The sequence below is a fragment of the Anas platyrhynchos genome, chromosome 11 (genome assembly GCF_047663525.1).
Source record: "Anas platyrhynchos isolate ZD024472 breed Pekin duck chromosome 11, IASCAAS_PekinDuck_T2T, whole genome shotgun sequence".
Lineage (NCBI taxonomy): Eukaryota > Metazoa > Chordata > Aves > Anseriformes > Anatidae > Anas > Anas platyrhynchos.
The window spans coordinates 3,518,318-3,540,210 of NC_092597.1; the positions used below are offsets into that span (position 1 = coordinate 3,518,318).

The 21,893-nt window shown below is 33.5% G+C and overlaps 1 protein-coding gene across 2 annotated transcripts in view; it reads right to left on the reverse strand.

The window, feature by feature from the left end:
- Nucleotides 1-10,703: 10,703 nt before the first annotated feature.
- CYP19A1 (cytochrome P450 family 19 subfamily A member 1) overlaps nucleotides 10,704-21,893 on the reverse strand; it is a 29,053-nt gene continuing 17,863 nt past the window's right edge. For both annotated transcript variants that reach the window (XM_013106596.5, XM_072043361.1), the window contains exons 8-10: nucleotides 21,491-21,653; nucleotides 18,400-18,641; nucleotides 10,704-15,458 (exon numbers count right to left, since the gene is read on the reverse strand). In XM_013106596.5, the coding sequence (XP_012962050.1) occupies nucleotides 15,207-15,458; nucleotides 18,400-18,641; nucleotides 21,491-21,653 (657 nt within the window). In that variant the 3' untranslated portion in view covers nucleotides 10,704-15,206. The remainder of the gene's footprint in view (nucleotides 15,459-18,399; nucleotides 18,642-21,490; nucleotides 21,654-21,893) is intronic.

The following is a 21,893-nucleotide window of genomic DNA, read 5'->3' on the forward strand; positions in this document are numbered from 1 at the left end:
AAAGCAGGAACATTGTTTCAAAATGATTGTCCTGTAAAAGTATTCAGAAAGTGTTAATAATATAATACAGCACACAAGAACAGATGTCCCATGGCAAAGTCTAAATAAAACTGGAAAAAATTATCATCCAGTTTTCTAACATGCAGCAATGGAAACTCTGTTCTACATACAGGGGCTCAAGTTTGGATACTGACATTCCCTCCTCTCCCCTCCATTAATGAACAGAGAAGAAAATAACACTAAAAATAGAAACAGATTAACAAAAAACAAAACAAAACAACAACAAAAAACAAAACTCAATTAATGTGTTCATTTTTATCCTGTAGCAGAGTTTCATTTTCTGATCCATGTTCTTTGCATAATTGCCATTGAATTTTGATCACTTTTAATCTTTGAAGCACAACTGTCAATTGCCTAAATGCATTGTATGAAAGGATGCAATGTAATCCCAGTGCCAGTTCCAGAACACTGTTACTTTGATCTTTCCCCGGGACATTATTCTGTCACTACTGTTTTATCTTAATTCAATTGTTTGAACCCAATAAGGCTTGGAAGATCAGAAAAGTGATTTCATGTTTGGCCTGTTCTGTTTTAAGAAAGAAGAGAAAACAGGATCAAATCAAGTCCACTGTATCCAGTCCCAGAAAAATTTGTGAGTAGTATTACACATAATAGCTTTGTAAATCTACAGGTTTTCATCTTCTTCAGAGATCAGAAATAAATCCATACTGTATATTTATCATCTAAATCTCTTCTTCTTGACTTATTCCAAGGCAGCAGTGTCACAACACAGTGCATAAGAAGAGTTGCCAAAATAAGTCCTTTCTTCTTTTTTATGTGTAGATCTTTGTCAACTGGTTGATCCGATGTGCATGTGTAAGCATGTGCATTTTTGGGTGGAGAAGCAACAAACCAGTGACTGCTCTCAGGTCAGAGCTGTCTCTGAAATGTAGGAAGTCTTTCATATGAGTTTCATTTTTTCAGGTGAATTAATAAAATATGTATATAAGTTGCTGAATTACTCCCAGCTGACCAGTTATTTTGCTGCCCAGTAGGTAACGAGAGTTGATTTAATGTTTCTGGCCTCTATATCAAAGTAATTGTTGCGTATCAGCCCTTTTGGACTTGCAGGTCAAGAAAGTGTGTTTAATTTGACCCTTCTTAATAAATTCTTCTTCACCTATAACAGTCTAGGATATCAGAATTATACAGTTTGTCTTCTACTTCATGGATTGTCTAACTAGACATTAGTCTGAGAATCTGGTATTTCAACTGTATTTGGTAGGCAGGAAAATGCCGTGGTGACTGTGTTGTGATGACTGACCAAACAACAAATACATTTAAGTAGATTATTCAGGAATGTAATTTAAAGATTTTATATTTTAAAATTGACCTTATAAAGATTTTGTTTTTATAACAAAGTTTGTTGGAGTTTTACCCTCCAGTCCTTCCAAAATCATGATTCCTTTTGTGAGTGCCAAGTATTAGTTGTTCTTCCTTCCTAAAATAGGTTTTAATTGCATTTGATTCTTAGGGAAAGTGTTGTTGAATAGGGCTTGGGAAAGGACAGATTCAGGCTAACTAAAAGATAGGCATGGCTGAACAACATATATCTAATGCACACGTGATTTACCCCTCGAGTCTGTTTCAAAATTGATTTTACACAACTTTAATAAAGCAGTAATTAAGGCTTTATTATATACTTTTTATGGTAAATAACAAGATTAGATTGTATGATTTTTAACAGTTCTTAGTCAGTATTTAAGTATTAGTCCATTAACACAATGATTGTAAAGAATTTGTTACAATAGAAACAGTTAAAGATCTGAGAATGGTAAAGGTCTTCGTGAGACTTACTGCGGGATCTCATGGTGTGGGGTGGGTGTTCTGTACTCAGTCAAATGCTTCTAAGGTTCCCCCTTCTCCTTGTCAACATTTGTCTGCAGCCAAGCTTTGTTCCTCAAGGAATCTGCTTCCTCTGAGGGATACCTTATGTTTATGAAAGTCAACAAGGGGGGAAGTGCCAAGTTGTGCACCTGGGAAGGAATAACCTCATGCACCAGCATAGGCTGGGGGCTGCCCAGCTGGAGAGCAGCCTTGTAGAAAAGGACCTGGGGTCAGTAAAGTGCCCTTGCTGCAAATGTGGTTAATGGCCAGCTATGACCTTGAACAGCGTGAGAATAACCCCTAGTCTAGAATGCTATTATATAATATAAAACTTGTTTTAAGTCCTATTCATTATTATTTGTAGTGATTTTATAGATTATTATAAGATGATATGAACATGCATTAGTGAAGGACTTGGACAAGGAAAATCCTCTCATTTTTACTCCCAGAAAAACCTCTACTGAAATATTAGTCTGATCCATGTATTATACATAATTTCAGCTGCAGTGAATACAGCTGCAGTACTTTGATATCTACTGAGCAGTTGAAGTACAGCAAGTAACTAAATATATATCAACTCCCTGTTTAATCCTTAGAAACAACCTTAATATAAACATAAAATAGATTAAAACACAATACAATTGTATTATGAAGAAAAATACTGAAACCTTACGGAGTAGTGGGAAGTATATAATGCTGGGAAGAGAGAGAGTACAACAGTGATTTGGTAATATAGTATGGGAGTTTTGAAAGAGCAAAAATGCCAAATGCATAAAATTCCCACTAAAAATAAAATACCATTTCAATATGCCTTTAATTTCAATCAAAATGCAGTGGATTAATGGTCTGATTCATTATAATTCAGTAAAACTTTGACTTTAGTAAGGTATGCATTGGAGTTTATCACTTATGTGCAATAAAGGATCTGATTTTTTTTTTTAAATAAAGTATAGTATTTGACAGAAAAAAAAAAATATTCCCCACTACAAAAACTTCCTTCAACTTTAAGGCAAAATAATTCTATGTTATGACAAATATGGTAATAGAGGTGGCAGAGAGAGAGAACCTAATGACTACTGTATGTGTTTCATCAAGAATTTCCATAGTCTAATCAGTGAATTCTATTTATTTTTTTTTGTCTTGTCTACTGGATTCTATAGAATTCTACATCTAGTTTGAGTGAAACACTGTGGAGAATTATGTGAAATGTAGTCACTTATTACTTGTTGCTGAGATGGGGCAAGCATCTGAGGTTTGATGCAAGACAAAAGATTTTTGAATGGTCATATACCAACTTAAATGAAAAGCACAATCAATAATAACTTCTCAAGAGATGGAGATGGAGTAGGAACAGACAGTCAGGAGAGAAAGAATTTCTTTTGTTTCATTGTTTTGTAGGACCATTAGGCCATGTTGTTCCAATAGGACTCATAAAGGACACTGTAATCTTGAGAAAAGAACATTTCAAAGCTTGATGTGGTGATGTAATAGCTCCAATTGCCATCTGACTTTGAGATCAGTATAATATGCCCTATGTGATACCTAGTTTTAAGAACTGCAATATCAGAGTGGCAAAAGGGAGCACTTTGATAAGAGAGGAAAGAGGACACTCCACAAGACTTCCTAGTACTGTTAAAGCCAGCCATTGTGTCCAGGCAGCTAGCTGACTTGAACAAAGCAAAATGTAGATGGGACATAAAGTAGTAGACCCTCAGGTTTCTACATCAACAGCATGTGTGAAATAGGAAAAGATCCTGATGAAAGTTAGAGTGCTGGTTCTTGAAACTGACAGGGAGCTTCAGGAGAGCAACTGACTCCTGGAGTAAATGATGTTAAGGTGCCTGCTTCTGCAAACAACACAGTGGTGATGGTGGAATTTTGTTCAGGCTTTTTAAACAGCTTTTGGTAGTGCAGGAAGGATTCAGATTTCTAAATGTCTTCAGTCTGATATGTTTTTCCATTTTTACTTTACCCTGTCACTGACCAGTCTTTTTTAGTTTTTATAAAACATAAAAAGCTTGAGCTAAAGTGCGTGAAAGAAAAACCTTCCTTTGCCTTCAAGGGGCTTCATGTAAGTCCTGTAGTCAGCAGTATTCAATTACAAAGAACAAGGGTCATTAGAGATGGAATTTATGATCTCTGGTTGTATTACTAAAGCTAGTTTTTGTAAGCTTTTGCTTTTACTTAGGATTATGTTTCAGGTAACATTTTTTTTTTTTCTGGTCAGCTAAAAGCGTTATTAGTTCTCCAGTCTTTGTTGGAAACATACAGGCATGGCAATGAAATATAAAGTGATATAAGGATTGTATGAAGTGAAAGTGAAGCTGCTTTTTCCATTGAAATGATTTCCACTTTTTTGTTTGTTTATTTGTTTGTTTGTTTGTTTTGTTTTTAGTATAACGTAAAAGGATTCTCTTCCCTCCCCCCCCCCCAGTGGAAAACATTTTGGAAAGCAGGAACCTGACATACTGCTCTACTATTGAATGGCTTTCAGTTGTCATGGTTGGTGTATTCTGTAACAGCAAAGGACAAGAAAATAGCAATCTGATGATGTTACTAAATCTGATCTCTAGTTTGGATGATTTATTACATAAACGTCTTTAGAATATTGTGTGGATTGAGGAATGGTCTTTTAATAGATATTTTTGTGAATCACTTTGTGCTAGACCATAACAGTAGAACTACATGTATAGATCAGTCTAGGCTCTAAAAGGATGAAGATAAAAGTATCCCTGTTCCTAGTGTTCTTTTAAAATATCTGTTACTACTGATCAGCCTGCAATCAAGATGTAGAGAGGCTGGAAGAAAATAATTTAAAATGTGACTCCAAATGATAGCAGAAAAAATAGTTAACTGTGGAAGAAGATGCTTCCACCACCCAATTATTCAGGTCTTTTAAAAGAACTAATGGATCAGACTTGGTAGTTTGATAGTAATAGCATTAGTTTGTTATGATGGGATATTTATTTAACTGACCTACGTTTGACTTCCTTTATTTATTGAGGGAAACTGAGACTGCCAATGTGAGGTATTTGCATTTTTACCTGGCAGGAAATGACACTACATCATTTTGTTTTAACAGTAGCCTATTTATCCTGTCATGGCATTAACAGGCTGACCAGATAAATTGAAATAAACAAAGTAGGTCATGTACCTCATAGTACAACACAATAATGCTGGGGGAAATGAGCTTTGATGCAGAAAATCTTGCTGTGGTATACCGTCACATTGCTATTCTGCAAAAAAAAAGAATAATTCAGGACCATGTGGGAGCCTAATAAAACTGAGTGTCAAGAATCCTCTCACATCCATTCCAGATGGTTTAGACGTTCCTTGGAACTGGATGTCTCATGTAAAATTAGCTCCCTGTTTATTCTCAGCTAATAGCAGTTGCAAAGGTGAAAAGAAGATTAATCTAGCAGAAAAGTCATGAGAACAGCAAGATGTCTTTCATGTAAAATAGTTAATACTGAAAGATACAATTCTGGTTCATGAGAAGAAGGAGATAGCTGCAAATAAGCAGTTCGATTTACTACATGTATTCAAACATCTGATGGCATGCAAAGAAAAGGAATTTCTTAGTAAGGCAAGGTTTTAACTCCTTAGAGGAAAAAGTATATCCTGACTAAAAGGAAAAATCCTGCCTTGATTTGGGAACTTTGATTTTCCAGATTTCTGTCCATTCTTGATCTCCTATTTACCTTTGTCTTTCACTCTGAAAACTACATGCACAAAGTTTGATGTTGTATATTTTCTCATAACTGTTAAGAAGTAAGGGTTAGGATGAAATTATTGAACTTGTCTACTATTGCCTGCCGTGCTATTTTGTACAAATAAAGAAATGCAGATTCATGTAGCATTCCATGCTTGCAGACTATAAAGGGATCCTATGTGTTTTTCTGTACCTATGGTAAATGCTATGGTCTAATGTTACTTTTTTTTTTCATTTAAAATGTGAGTGACTTTTTTTCTTCAAAGCCTAGATCTGTGGGTTTGAGTTGGTGTTGTACTTTACAACAATGGTTCCTGCCTTGTCCATAGGCTGGCTGCTGTACTTCTGTTGTGAAGATTATGATAGCATGAATTTATTTTTTATTTTTATTTTTTTAAAAACTCTTTATCCCATTAAAAAAACAGAGATATTTTTCTTCTAACATACCAGCAACTGGAAATGAATGAGGTACAACATGTGATATTACTACATTAAAGCAATGCAAAATCACTCTTGCTTTCTGTTTTCCCTCTTCAAAATATAATGAATCAAATAATGAAATTTTAAATTATAAATGTTGCATTTTAATAATAAAAAAAAAAAAAGAGAGAGAAGGAGAGACCTTGTGCTTCCTTTTAAATGTTTTTATGCAAAAATGAATTGGAAAGTTTTGCTTCCTAAAAAGGCTGAGATTATCATAAAGCCCGATGACTCCAGAGAATAGGACTGCTGTTCTGCACAAATGGAATGTAACATTTCTCTCCACTATGCCCCGCTCCCCAGACTGCAAGGAAACTTATTTTAGGTGTTAAATTAATTCAACTCATGATGTTGTTTAATGAGCTGGAGAATATATGTAGTTTGGTTTGTTTAGTTTAGCAAACATTTTCAATTAAGAGTATTTGTAAAAAAAAACAAACAAAAAAACTTAATTCCTTGTATAGCTTGCATGCAAGCAATGTTGCTATATAGAAATAATAAGAAAATAAAGGAATACTACTGTAGAGGGTGATATTAATGCATGCATCCATCCCAGTACTCATTATTAAAAGGTCCAAGGCAGTCATTTTAAAAAATGTTAGCATGAGCTGGTAGAAGTTAGCAATTACTGTGTATGGGTTTGCATTTTTCAGGTCATCTAGTTAACCCTTCCTCATTTGACTGCCTAGTTAATCTTCTATTTTTTAAAATAGTTGTAATAACCAAAATTATTTAGTAATAAATAATAAATTATTTCAACATATAACACTTCTTATTGATCCTGAATATTTATGAAATAGCTCTCTGAATTCTGTAAATTTTTTTCTACAACTTATTTAATATGTCTGAAGAAAATTATTCAAGAAAACTAATTTAATAGAATTTTTTAAAAAAATGAATTCAAGAGCAAACTGTTTAACTGTTAAAAGAAGTCTTCCTGAACAGCTTTGCCAGCTGAGGTCATATCCTGTCAGTTAGGCGAAAATTTCCTTGGTGAAATATATTGTCTTATTATTGGAACTTTAACAAATCTGATTTTTGATTCTACACTCTTTTAACCTATGCCAACAGGCCTTGCATCTTTCATGTGACCTCATGTTTGTCTCAAAGCACGCATTAAAACCTTTGGTTTCATGTACTTTTATGCTATAAAAACACACTGCTTTGGAGAGCTCCAGTACAGCAGTCGTGTTACTTCAGATATTTACTAGTGAAAAAAATGTATGTAAAATGCAATAATTATGATACAGGATTTCTCCATGGAACTTAGAAGAGATCAAAGACTAAATGTTATGTAGTATGCAGCATAATACTGCTCTGTAAACTGTCTTTCTTCATAAATCAGTTAAGCTGTTGTAACTGTATTTCTTTGTAATGTTACTGAAAATTGTGTGGATAAGTAAATGTAAAGTTTCAGAATGCTACAGAAGAATAGATAATTAGTGTAAAGAAATAGCACAACAAATCTGCAAATAGGAAGTAACTATAAAATAGTAAAATATGTATTACAATGGAATACTCATTGCAAGAGTATTAGAAAATGTTTGGAGTTGGTGCGCAAAAACAAAGCACAAAGTACAGCATTAAGATTTCAGAATTAAAATACTACGGAAAGCAATAATGACACTGCTTTGCAGATGGGGTTATGCATAAACTAGGTAACAGGCTGAAGGAAAACTTGCTCTAGAATTTAGGTTGTACATAAGTATTGCTGTTTATTTCTAATATTAGAATAAAATTATGCCTTTGCTAACTTATTTTTTTGAACTCTAAAATATTTTTAGAATTAAGTTTTCCTTGTTCTCAGAAGAAACCATAGCATTTATGCAGTCAGTGGGATTTGTACCTCACAGTTCATTAGACTTGCTCAGGATATCGAAATCAACAGCTATAAACTGCAAGTGCTAAAAAGCCTTGGTGAATAAATGTCACACTTCAGTTTATTTTTTGCCTTTTCAAACTGTGGACTTGTATATAAACAGTTTCTGGACTTGCAAAGGCTCAATTGCAATAATTGCATAAAACACATAATTGCATTATGTGTTTTTACTCTGATCCAAGTCCTGTCTGTGGTATTTTGTTCGAAAGACTGTGGTGACACAAATACACCATGCTAATTAATGAGCCTTTTCAGAAACAGCATTTTGGATTGGTTTAATCTTCTATTGCTCTGTTCATGTTCTGTCCCTATGCTCTATTCTACAGAGAATTCCTTGAATTCTCAGAGATGAGTATCTCTTCCTGCCCCACCACCCGATAAAGAACTGTGAAAATAGATTCATGTTAGCAAACTTCAAACAGAATATTTCATAATTTTATTATTATTATTATTTAAATTTGAACAGGTCTAATAATATGCTTTGAGAAGCTCACAAGTTGATAATCTTTAGCTTTGTAACTTAAAGAACATTGTAAACTTGGGCCTCCAATAGATTATAATGTTTGGAGACTATTCCTATACGTCATTACTGCATCGTTACCAATTCTTCCATGAAATACGATTACACTGTTATCTGTACTTGGATCCTAGTGTTAGTGATGACAGCTAAATTTCAGAGCATCGGTCTTCTTAAACTCCAGCTCTTCCACAGGGCTTTTGAGGACAAGTGTGGTCTCCAAAGAGCACAGAGCAAGCTCAGGAGGCACTATTCACTAGGGAATATATCTTTATGTAGCCTGTATAAAATTCCTTGTTCTGTGAGTTGCAAAGGTCACTGTCTTTTCCAACCTAAATGATTCTATGATCTCATGACAATGTTTTGGGTTATGGTCCCAGTGTCCTTTGGTCAAACTTTTTGACCAAAGTTTGTCAGCTAAGTGAGGGGGTCCTTGAGCATTTAGCTTTTGAGTTACCTAGTCTATTGTTTTTTATTATAACTTCTCTCTGGAGAGCATTTAGCAAGTTAGTTCTGTCTTGGAGACTTAATTGATACTCAGAGTGTGCGTTGAAACCCTAAGGTGAAATAATATAATGGAATGATAACATTTCTATGGTATGAATCTATTTTCTTTGCATTATCCCTCTTGAAAGAAGGAAGATGAGATCAATGAATATAATTTCAATTTTACTTGTATTTTGGAGATGATGAAATTTCATTTGAAAATGTTTCTGTTCACATCAAACATAGAAAATTCATTTGCAGCTGCTTTAGGATTCATTCCATAGCTGGATCTAATCCTTTTATAAAATTTAATTATGTGCTTTCTGAAATGGAAGTAAGTGGCAATTTTCTTAATGCAGTTAGCACCATACTTAATATTATAGTAATACTGATTTATAATGTTCTCATGTCTCTGTTATATTTTTTCAGTGTTGAATAATAGTTTCTTCTAATGTTTGCTGGAGTGAATAAGGGGGAATATAAGTACAAATACGCTTACAGGTGTTAGAAGGTGCAGTTTCCGAATACAGCTGTTATGATATGCCAAGAATCTTTCATCTTTATGACTTGCCAAGAATCTTTCAATGACTGATAAACGGAGAATGAGATTCAGCTCCATCTCCATATCATTATAAGGTAAAGATACGTTTATAAAGCATTGAGTGAGATGCTAATCAGCTCTTCTAAAACTAAGAAGGAAAGAAATGGTTGAAATCCTATGGGAGGTATTTTCAGTGCTAATCAGGCAGCTTGTGCATATTGTGCCAAATGTATCCTTTTTTGCAGCTGAGTTCACTGATCTTGATTTTGTCCAGCAATTGTTTAAAGAATAAAGAGTTATGAAGATCTGGTGAGTTCTTGGACTGATAAGCTTGTAACTATTTGTATAAGCATGGTGAGGCCATATGAAGTGTTAGGACCTGCATTACTTATTGAAGGATCAATCAATACACAAAAATCAACTTTCCTTCATAGACTGTGTTTCGTTAGAGATTCCTGTTATACTGTGGACTATGGAAGAATGCCATAGAGGCACTAAATTAAATTAACCAAGCAACGGAGTAAAATAGCATATAAAAACATCAAATTAAGGGAAAGGGAAGTAGTATGAAGACATCAAATTCAGTTAGGCAGAATTATGTTTAAAACCCCAACAGACACCTGAAATTTCTCAGAAATCATTTTGGAACTTACTAAGCAGGTTTCTGTCAACCTTGATGCCAAATGTTGCATACAGATTCCACTCAGGCAGACTGGGAGAACAGTTTTAGTAAAAGCTGATATGTGAAAATAATGCTCTAATGGCAGTACTAATTGGAATAATCCTAGTAAGCTCTGTCCACATTATTGGTGGTTAGTTTTGTCTCCACCTGTATGTTTTCAATGACTTTGGAAGGACTCCACCTCTTCCTATAGCAGCGTTTAGTAGCTGAATAAGACCACAGAAGTCTGGCTTTTAGCTTTTGTACATCATCAGGGACTTTGCTAATATGTGGATTTGTTCTTGTTGTATGAATAAATTTTCTGTGTGTGCCATCTGCTGGACCTTGTTCAGAGCACAATGTTGACTCATGGCTCTTTTAAATAAATTTAAAAATAAATTTAAAAAAATCAGTTCTGTAAGATTTTTAACACATTTTTGCATTTGAATGACATTATACAGTGTGTAGAATTGTTGATATCTTGTCTACACTATAAAACTAAAGGTCTATGTTCAGAAACATTGGACTTATAAAAACAAGTTTGTTTCTGCATACTGTTTTAATGACTCAAAGTTTAACGTTTACAATAATAGTAGACAGATAATGTTTTGAGCTCTCACATTCTTAACCTCTCAAGTCGTGGGTAACTCGCCTTAAAATGTCAGCAGAAAATTCCAGTCTTAGAGAAGTATTTATTTTGGTATGGATCAGGGCTGATATAGCCCAACGCATCCATTGTTTCCCTCTATCGAACAGTATTAAAATCCTTCCTGCTGTAAAGTTTCAACTGAGATTTTTAGTTTAGTTAAAAATGAAATTTAATGGGCTATTAACTGATTGGTATTCAAGAATGCAAAAAGTAGACAATCTAATAAAATGGCAATTGTTTATTCATGTTTAAATTAGAGCTAATAGAGCTTGTAAAATTCTAGGATAGATTTTTTTTTTTTTTTTTTTTTTTTTTGCTGAGAGTGTCTCATGATCAGATTGCTTTTAGAAAAATATATTCATTTGCAGCTATTTTAAAGAGTTCTTGCGATTTCTATTGTATGCCATTTACTACCTTTGTTTCTGTAACTTATCCAAATACAAGAATTAGCTCTTTTAAAGCTTTCATTCAAAAGCAAAAGTTTCACGGAAACAAACTGAATTTGTCATGCCAGCATATAAGTAGAAAAAGATTTTTTTTGAATCATGTATTCTGTTTATTTCCTTGTTCTGTTTCATTTTTATTAGATACTTTTCTTACAAGTAGCTGAGACCCTTTATATTTATGTTGTTAAGTCAAGATTTTTTTTTCCTTTTACATCCACAAATCCCTATTTTCTTCAGAATCACTAAAACAATGTCCCTTCTTTTCAATCTTTGAAGAAATGCCCTTACAGACAAGAAGTCTCATATGAACTTAAATTATTTACTCTATTTCTGCCATTGTATTATTAAAATCATTTGTGCAATTTTAGATCCTTGGAACTTAGTGGAAAATTTGATTTTAGCAGATTTTGTGTTTCATCCATTGTATCTAATATTTTAATCATCAGTTTATGCATCCATACACATTCATAAATTTAAACACTTTTTTGTGATATATTTTTTTTTCAGATTGGGAAAACATGATGAAACAATTTTAAACTTTTTTTTTTTTTTTGCATACAGATTTTATTTGATGATTGTTTTATTTTCTAACAGCATACCACATTTATGTGCTGTGAACAGCCCATAATCACAGTGATGTATTAAACAGTCTTCAAGTTTGATCTGTGTGAATAGATTGAACATTAATAGAATAGTCACTTGATGATAGTAGATTTGATGTCGTTCTAAAAGTCACCTACATTTTTACAGTGCCTGGTAATAAAACACCATTTAAAATCAGAGTTATATACAATAGGGTATATATATCTAAAAGATTTAACTTGTTTATATCCACATGGTAATCTCTGAAATGCTGCTTCATCAATAACTGTTTTCAAATTTAAGTATGAGGAAGTGAAATGGGACTTAGCATGCAAATACTGATGCAAATAGACCACTGCATAACAGCCATAATAAAGACACGGAGAACTGGGCTCAGATTATCTAACAGCTCAGATTAACTAACAGCTCCATTGTCCAAAAGTGGGCAAAATAAGGTACAGTAGAAACTAGAGGACCAAAAACACTATTTGCAAAGCATATGAGAAAATGTAATTAAAATACAATACAAAATAATTTTGCAGGCTTGTTTACAAAAGGTAAAAAATTAAACTGCCTTATTCCTTCTTTATTTCTTCTGTAAATTCTTCTAATTACAGTAATCATGCTTATGAAATTCCACCCTATAATGCCATCAGTATATAATATATTAAAGAAATCAGAGCAGCATACATTTTCCTGTCTACATGATTTCATATAATTATTTTAAAATTTGAATGATAAACATAGTTTATTAGTTCCAACCTTGAGAAAAAAAATGTTCTGAGAGACCTATAATTGTGAGATGGAAAACCAGAGAGTAAATTATCACTATTCAAAATGTTTGTGTCTGAAATGAATGAAGATGCACAGTGTATATAAAGTGATAGTTTATTCCCAAGCAAAAGAAGGTTCAGTGGATTATTTTTTTTTAAAGTTCTTATTCAGATGAAAAATTCATGGCCATCAAAGCACTCTTTTTGGTGTTTTATGGTACAGAATGAGGAAGAATGGGGTTTAATTTGGATGCTACCCTCTACCCACTTCTTTTTTCCAACTAACTGTATTTCTTAGTTTAAAACTTGCAGTGTATGTAGAAATAGAGGTTACATTAGGTATTCCAAATGTTCACGCCACTAAATCACTTAATGACTAAAAAAATGGAAATCCTATTTATATGCATGTTCAGTTTTGTCTGTAATTACAAGTAGTATGGGACTTCACTGTTGTATCATCTTTGGGTACTATGCCAATGCTACAGAGAAAGCTTTAAAAGTAACCTAGCTACAATAAATTATTCCATTTTCAAGTTTGATTAAAAAAAAAAAAAATCCTGTAGAAAGCTTCCATGCTGTTTCGAGAAATAACCTAGATGTGCAGCTCTTCTTGATCACCAATTCCAACCTGACCTAATTCATTACCCTTAGCTGGAACAAACGTTTATTTGTTGGTTGTGTGTAGTTTTTATATGCTACAGAATATGTGGTCTTCTGCCAGACCTGTACCTGAGAGCAGTGGTCTGAGGGATTACACTAATTAACATTAATAAGTTTTCTAAGCAAGGACATAAACAATTATTTTTTTTTTTTTCTGTTTATGGTTAAAGTGTCTTTGGAGGAAAAGATTAATATAAACCTATTGTTTGTTGGTTGGTTTTATCAAGAGGCTTTACCCTGAAACCCCCTTTTTTTAAGTTACACAACATGAACACTGAAGCTTACCAAAAATGGAAAGTTTCTTTCAAGGACTGTTGTCAGTAAACCAGGGAGCTCTTTTCCTTCTTCACCAAATAAACAACTTATCATTAGGCTAGTAATAAATGTCAAGGTATATTTCACAGATTTCGAGATATTTTAATTTCCATTTTCAAGAAGAAATGTAGGTAGTTATCTAGTTCTCCTGTAAAGGACCATATATAAAACTAAGTCTAATTTTAATATTAGTAATTATATTAAAAAAAAGTAAAAACAAACAAACACACAAACAATAACAAAACCCACAAACTTTTAAAAGTGTTTTTGAAAAATCTACTTGTTGCTTCAGAACTTTCCTCCTTTGCCAACTGCAGGGTACTGCACAGGGTACTTCACAGGGTACTGCAAAACTCTGAGCAGTACCCTGTGAAACTTGCATCTTACCTTGAGTAGAGGAGTACAGCCCACTCATTTTGACCTCACTGTATTTAAAGGAAAAAAAAAAAAAAGAAAAAAAGACTGGCTCTTGAGCAAGAGTATATGGAGCAAGATGCTTAGATGCTTTAGAACAGGAAAAGCACTAAGAGCTATGTGGATAATTAGGGAGGGATTTTCACTCCTGCTTTGTGGTGTGGGGATATGGGAACAACTCTAAATCTTACTATGAAGTAGAACTGCATTTAAAAATAGATTGAATCAGGATTTGGTACTACTTAAGCAGTTTAGGAAGAATTTGAACTTCTCCAAACTGAAGCAAGATGGGAAGTTTTGTCAGAAACAGAGCTGTGGGCATTGCCCCACTCCTTCTGTATGATACTAATGGTAATGTTTCATAGTCATTACTTTATTCTAAGGTCATTCCTAAAATGTTCTGTTCTAAGGTCATTCCTGAAATGTTTACAGACCCTCTTAAACATAATCTGTATCAGAACACTGGATTTTAAAAGTACAGAACAGTTTTCTCAACTGTTAAATTTCTTGGTTCTCTGAAAATTACAATCAGTCTAACACCGAGTCCTTGGTATCTGCTTAATATAACAGCAAAACACGGTAAATAAATGTTTTGAATGACTTTTTACAAACTTTTCAGAACTTAAATGTATTCTAAATATTATAAAGGACATTATTGTAGATATGTAATACATGTATATGTTTTTAGTGTGACAGCTTTATGAATTTTAAATTGTTTCATATTCTTAAAGTCAAATTTAGTATTATTCAGATGTGTTTGAAAACAGATGATTAGAACTTTCATGGTAAGTAAGTACTGCTAAGTCCAACTTGGGGACAGAAGGTAACAAACCCAGAAATGAGTCCTGGAATTTAGCACACACCAGGCATGTGATTTTGATCCCCAAGGCTCTGACTTTGCACCATTTGAAAAGTGACATGTGACTTCATCTGAACTTGACAGTTTTAAAAAGGAGTCAGGAGTCCTGTGTATAGTGCGATGTCACCCAACAACAGGACTATTTTGCAAATTTGATCTTATTTTATTACATTGAAGCTATGGCCAGAACTTTAGTTCTATTGTATGGGCCGAACAGGTGGTCACTTGGAGCTGTAGTGATTTAGGGGCAACAAAACGTTTTACATTATATCTTTACCTAGGAAGGAGGAACATTTCTTAAAGTGACTGGCTGAGAACGCCCTCTAACTTTAATGCTGATCCATTTTAGTCACTCTGCTTCTTATTTGTATTTCTTCTTGGTGTAAAAACCATTTCCAGCAGAGGCTGCCTTTCTATTGGGTGCATGGATAAGTCATTGTTTTTCTGGATGTTGTTAAGTCCTCTTCCTTTCATTGTCTGTACTCTGCACCGTCTCAGAAGAGTCACCAGAATTGCTTTCATCATTACCATGGCAATAAACTTTCCTACACAGCCCCGAGGGCCAAATCCAAACGGTTGAAAATAGCGTGAAGGAACCTGCACAGAATAACATGAGGAATAAACTTTAAGGCATTTTTTTTCTTCACAAAAGTAGCTAAAAAATTAAGGAAATCTATAGGAAATATATTCTTTGGGAAAAAAAAAAGTGTGAATCTCTTAGGAAAATTTACTTATTTCCTTGTACCCAAGCTATGTCTTTACCTCATGTATTCTTTTTCTGTTACTCTTTACGCTGAACAGTCCTCCTGCTCAAGTCAGACCAAAATACAGAAATGACTACAGAAATACAGGAGGTATGCCAATTCAAATACTAAAGTAGTAGCAAATGTAAAATTTAAGCATTTGAATTCTGCCATTTATTTCAGTCTGTTCATCCTGTGAACTATAGGGATTTTACCATAGGCTGTGAAGTAGTGAAGGTTTCACTCTAATGTACATTAAAGTTCATTAAAAACTTTTTCAGAAAAAGTTAATTATAATGTTCATAAATGTCTAAGCTAAATACTGATGCCTTAACTAACATTAATCACAGCACTATACACCTACTACAATTATGATAAAGCTAGTGTTTCTGAAAATCAATGTTTCATAAAATGTACTGTCATTTTTATTTGGCATTTAACATAGACAGAACATTTTATAAATGATTGTCTCCTGTCCTATCAAATAAAATGTAAAATGTGGGATTCCCACAACTGTTGAAGAATTCACAGCCAGTTTCTGTTGTCTTTATCAATGTTGAATAGATCAATTATCCAAAAAGACCCCCTAAAACATGAAGATTACTGCTTATGACATACCAAGACACCAAGGAAATAAATAAATTATTTTTCATCATTTGTGCAGTTTAAAAAAAGAACACACTAGCTGCATTCTGATTTCCTGTTTAATCCAAGAATAGAAAAGGCTGCTTTATATTGAATTTTCTAGAAAAGTGTCTTTTTTCCTCATTTCCAGACTAAAAAATGTTTACTATTTAAATTATTTCCAAAAAACAACTGTACTTTTTGAAGAATGATAGGTAAATAGAAATGTTTATAATACAAAGCAAATGCAGCAGCTGGCAGCATAGCACAATAGCAAATGCACAGCTGAGGAAAATGGAAAAATATTTAGATTCTAACAATGTCATCCTATAAATAATGGTGTTGGTTGCTATTCACTTAGAGAACTGTGTGAAAATTGTACTTGCTAGAATAATTATGTGGCAAATATAATGCATCAAGTCAGTTAGAAAATGTGTGGTTAAATATTTGGTCAAGGGGAAATATTTTTAGAAGCAAAGTGTGCTTGTTAAATAAGCAAGAAATACATTTTGATAGAAATATCTAGAATGAAGACAATGGGTGGCAACGTGAAATCTATTCACAGTGAATAGTTATTTCAATAAACTTAATCACTTATCATTTTCTTGAATTTTCTAGTGCCTTCTCCCTGATCTGTTGTTTTTAGTACTGTGTGCAGAGTTTGCTGTGGGTAATCAGCTAGCAGTTTAGAAATGTTATCCTGCATGGTTAGTTCTTGTTGTGTATATGGCATATGTAGTACTCCTGGATTTTTGATAGGTAGAATGTAAAGCTTGGAGACATATTTCTAGCTTGAACATACATATCTTTTGTGTCTTTATTTTCTTAATTATTTATTTGTATGCCCATTTTGGAAGAACTGAAGCGGATCTTCTACTTATTCCTTTAAAACTGAAATCATTCTCTATGGATGCTTATGGGTGTAGCTTCTAACATCTTAGGAAAAAAAGTTTTGCCAGGTAATAAAACTTACTTCCATTTGTTTTTCAGTTAGTCAAAATGAGAGTTATGACAGCTGCAGTGATCATTAACCCTTTAGCTTTAGCCCTATGCAACCTTAGTATTTGACAGGCCACTAGACAATATAGTTTGTATACAATGAAAGCCTGTGCACCTGTGATAATAGGCTAATGTTCTGTAGCCCTTCACAGGGCTAAGCTGACTATGCCTTTCACTCTTACATGGCTATTTGTTCCAGAGATGTAGCTAATTGCTCCACAGGAGTGCTAACCAAACATTAATATTTAATATTTCGTGCCGTTTCTTGGACAGAAATATCTTTTATTTCTATCTGCACTGGTTAACAGTCAAAAACAAGGAATCAGTCTTGCCATAGAATTGGTCTATCTTCTTTCACTGTGTTTTTAATTTCTCCATGTGATTATTGCTGAACGAATAAATTTTTGGGAAATTATTTATTTCATCAGTAATCAGAAGAGCAAAGTTCTGAATGAAAACAAATAATCTGAAGGATGTTTCCCAATAGTAGGAGTTTACATGTAGAAAACAAAACAAAAGTTCACATAACACTGTTGATACAGGACTTAATGTGTGCTAAAGAAAATTCTAATTCTTTTGGGAGTAAGACTAAAACCTAAATGCTGTGCTGAACTTGAAGAGAATTACCTAGCATTTTCAGTACTGAGCTGGTTAAAGCTTAGGATTGCCACTTCAGCCTAAAAAAGGTGTTTATTTTTACTTAGATTATTTTTTTTTTGTATGAATAAAATGGGAGCTAGATTCTCTGTCTCAGAAATTGCCATACTGCTCCACCTCTCCAGAGATTTCTTGATTCCTTACACTGTCTCAGCTCTGCGTACTTGTGGCATGGCTGTAGCTCCCCAAAGCCTCTTTATTTTGTCCAGTATCAGGGGAGATAACTGTGTGTGCGCCTTGGACATACTTCAGAATTTTTAAATCGAGATTAAGATGTCTGAGAAACTTTTTGTTTTCAATAACATCATTATTTCTGAATTAAAAGGCACTTTTGATAGGGAAATGCCCACCTAGCTCTAATAATAACAGTAATAAGCAGGATGTATCACTAGCTTATGCACTTAGACAAAGAGAAAATGGACTTAAGGTCACAAAGGTCTTGATTGAAATAAGAGGAATATACATTGTCAATAAAAATACCCAATCTCCTGTAAGAAATAAGATGGCAAACTTACATTCTTCTCAAAATTTTCAAGAGAAAACTCATTTGGTTTTGGGAAGAATTCAAGCTTATGCATGCGTCCAATGTTGAGAATAATGTTTGTTCCCTTTTTCACAGGATAGCCATCAATCACATCATCTTGTAAAGCTTTTCTCATGATCAAGTCCACAACAGGCTGGTATCTCATGCTCTCATAAATAAAGTTCTCCACAATTTTCAGGTTTGGTATGTCATCACTCTGTACATCTCTGTCACCTTCAGGAATAAAACAAATGGTGCAAAAGTTGGTTATGAATTTAATAAGTTCACCATACAAATGCCAAAATATTTTGAAAGATTCTCAACTCCTAAAATGGTGGGAAGGATCCAACATCATCTAAGTAGTTTTATGCATTCTTACATATTTGGGAAACATGGTATATCAGCATAAGCCCTGATTGTTTTATTTTTTTTCTTTTTTTTTTCTTTTTTTTTTTTCTTTTTTCTTTTTTTTTCTTTTTTCCCCTGAAAACTGACAGCAAGTAGAATCTGGGAATAGTTTATGGATGCGAGATGATAATTTTGTAGAGACCTTACATTTTCATTGTGTTGTTGTGTTTGGACAGATGTACAGGTAGGTCCTAGAGTGAAATTAATAATTTCAATTACCATGAATAACATCTTCCTAGTTGTTTTTTAGCAGCAGTTTCAGTACCACAATGTAGTCCCAGTGGGAGCCTTGAACTTTCAAGCCACAAGCAGCTGAAGACCTAAAGCTTGACCACTGCAATGGTAGGTTTCCCACATAAAAAGGACCTTTGCTACCCCAGTTAGTCATTTGCTTAAGGAAAAATCAACAACATACTACTGCCTTCCCAAAATCAAGGCTTTCAGAAAGAAATTGTGAGGGTGAATATTGGCGTACACAAGTCTTCCAAACACAATAAAATATGATTTATTGCTCTGAAGGGAAGTAGCAATAATGTTCTGCTATGCCAGCTCTTCAGAATCACCCATTTATAGATCACTCTTAAGCCTGTAGGCTTAAGATGTAGGCTTATTGATGTGCTTCACATCAATATGCATTACATAAATCTGGCCATTAATATGCTTTACATGCATGAATCCCTGTAATATTTGTAATCCTTCCAGAAATTTTTAGTCTATTTCCTAGTGATGGCTGAAAAGCAATCAGCGAAACACCTTGCTGCTAAGTTTTCTTCTGAAAATTTTTCAATGCCTGTCTTGTTCACATTTGCATTTCTAGTGGTTCTATTTAATGTTTTTATGGGTTCTGATTTCCAAATACCAAACAGTAATTCCTTTGTATTGGTCACTGAAAATACCTTTTGTTCTGAATCAGAATTAAATTAAAACTCGAAGCATCTAATTAATTCTTTAAAGTTCCACAAATGTAGGTAATGCTCTCCAGACATCGCTGCCATTTTAAATTCAAGGAACTGTAATCTTAGCTATTTTATAGACAAAATATATAGAATTGTGGATGTTTTGTAGCTAGTTGATGAATTTGTGACATCTTGTACTTTTCCACTTTTCCACTGCCGTGTTACCTTTCATCAGGTTGTGAAGTAATAATTTTCAAATACAAAGAAAGAGTAGAATGTATCTTGGTGTTTTATGGAATGTTTTGAAATCTCAACTTGAAAAAAACAACTAGAAAAAACCTTCTGTCTGTTACGCAGTGATAGAAGCATTACTTGGTAAAAATAATTTAATGTAATATGGAATCAATTGTATGTTCTCTCAAATAATATTTGTAAAATCAGAAATATTTTTTCATCAAAGCAACAGTACACTAACGACCAGATATTACTGTGGGAAGTTAAATGTTGAAGACTTGTAACTTAGTAAGTTAGTGCTTGTCTCTTCAAACTACACAATACTTGATGAAGAAAAAGCTCATTTGTAAGGGTAAATGGCTGTTTATTTTAGCAGACTTCAAGATTGATAAACTCTGGCACGTAATGATTTTATGGAGGTTTTCTTTAGTGACAGATCAGAGGCTAACCTCTTGCATTATATTCTATCTAGGTACCACTGAGAAGCCAAGTATAGTTGTGGGAAAAAAACCTTTGAGTTATATATTAGTGGAAGATTTTGCTATTTTTATGGCTTATAGGATTCAAATTTTTTGTTAGTCAGTAAACTGATATCAAAGCTCACTGTTTGCTCGATTTATTTCAGTTGCAGTGTTTCAGACAGTCAAAAAAATGGCCATGAAGAAGACAAAGAGAAATGCTGTCTCCTAGCTTGAGGTGGAAAGATGCCAAAACATTTTTTAAAAAGTTTTGAGATAACATCACAGCTCTTGCATTGTATCTAAAACTTGAATTAAAAGTACCTTAGAAAAAGAGCTTTGTTATATGTTATATAAATGTTTGTTTGTTATATGTTATATAAATCTCTTAGAAAAAGAGATTTGTTATATGCTTGCCACTGTTTAACTGTTCAAAGTAAATGTTGAATAGGAGTGGTTGAAATTAGTTTCTATATAGTTTACTAGCATTGAGACTTTGAAAACTAGAGAAAGGGATGAATATAGATTTGGAATATTTTGATTGTTTTTGAGTGGCTCATCATTAATACTAAAATATTATACTTAATATAGTTTGAAATCAAAATGGATGACAGCAGAATAATAAAACAATTTTAATTTTCTTTAATATTTTCTTTCTGCAGTCATAGTCAAAATTAGTTAAGTTCTATACACGTGTAGAGAACTGTCGATGATTAGAACTATTTGAAATGAGTGTCTCCACTTGCTACTGAAAGGGAAATAGAAAATAATTTCACTGGAGCTTATGAGGTGAGTGATGATTTGCACTGCTCTTGTTGAGGGGTGAATAAGTGCTTTTTTTTTTTTTTTTTTTCCTAATAGCTTGTACATTCTTATAAATCCTGTTTGAATTTGTCTTAAAAATATTTAATCTTTCACTTGACCTTGAATAAAATTGCTTACATACAGTAATAGTTCATATACTTTACAACAAATACTTGTGTTGGAAAATAATCCTTAGAATTTTTAGACTTTGAGTAATGGAAATTAGATCACTGCCCAAGCAACATTATATTCCTACATTAGTGACTTTGCAGGTCCTGCTTACCCATAACAGTTTCAATCTCCCTCATCATCTTCTCTTCCACTGTGGGGTGCTCCGCAATCAGTATTAGCATAAAGAAGAGAGTCACAGACAGAGTATCAGGAGCAGCAATCATCATCTCCAGCACACACTGGTTCACATTCTCAGCAGTCAGATCTCCTCTGTTCTGAAAAAATTTGAAATGTTGAGGAAAATGTTGATTGCTGAACTGTGATGCCAACAGAATTCTGCTTAAACAGAATTCAAGATCTTGACAGTCCCATATGCTAAAAAGCATTTATTTTTTATTTCAGAGAAAAAACAGGAAATCCATGTTTTAGGGGATGTGTATGATCTTCCAGAAAAGCATGTTTTTTTTCTTATCTCAGATTCTTGTTGACTTATTACCTTTCCCCACAGAGTCTGT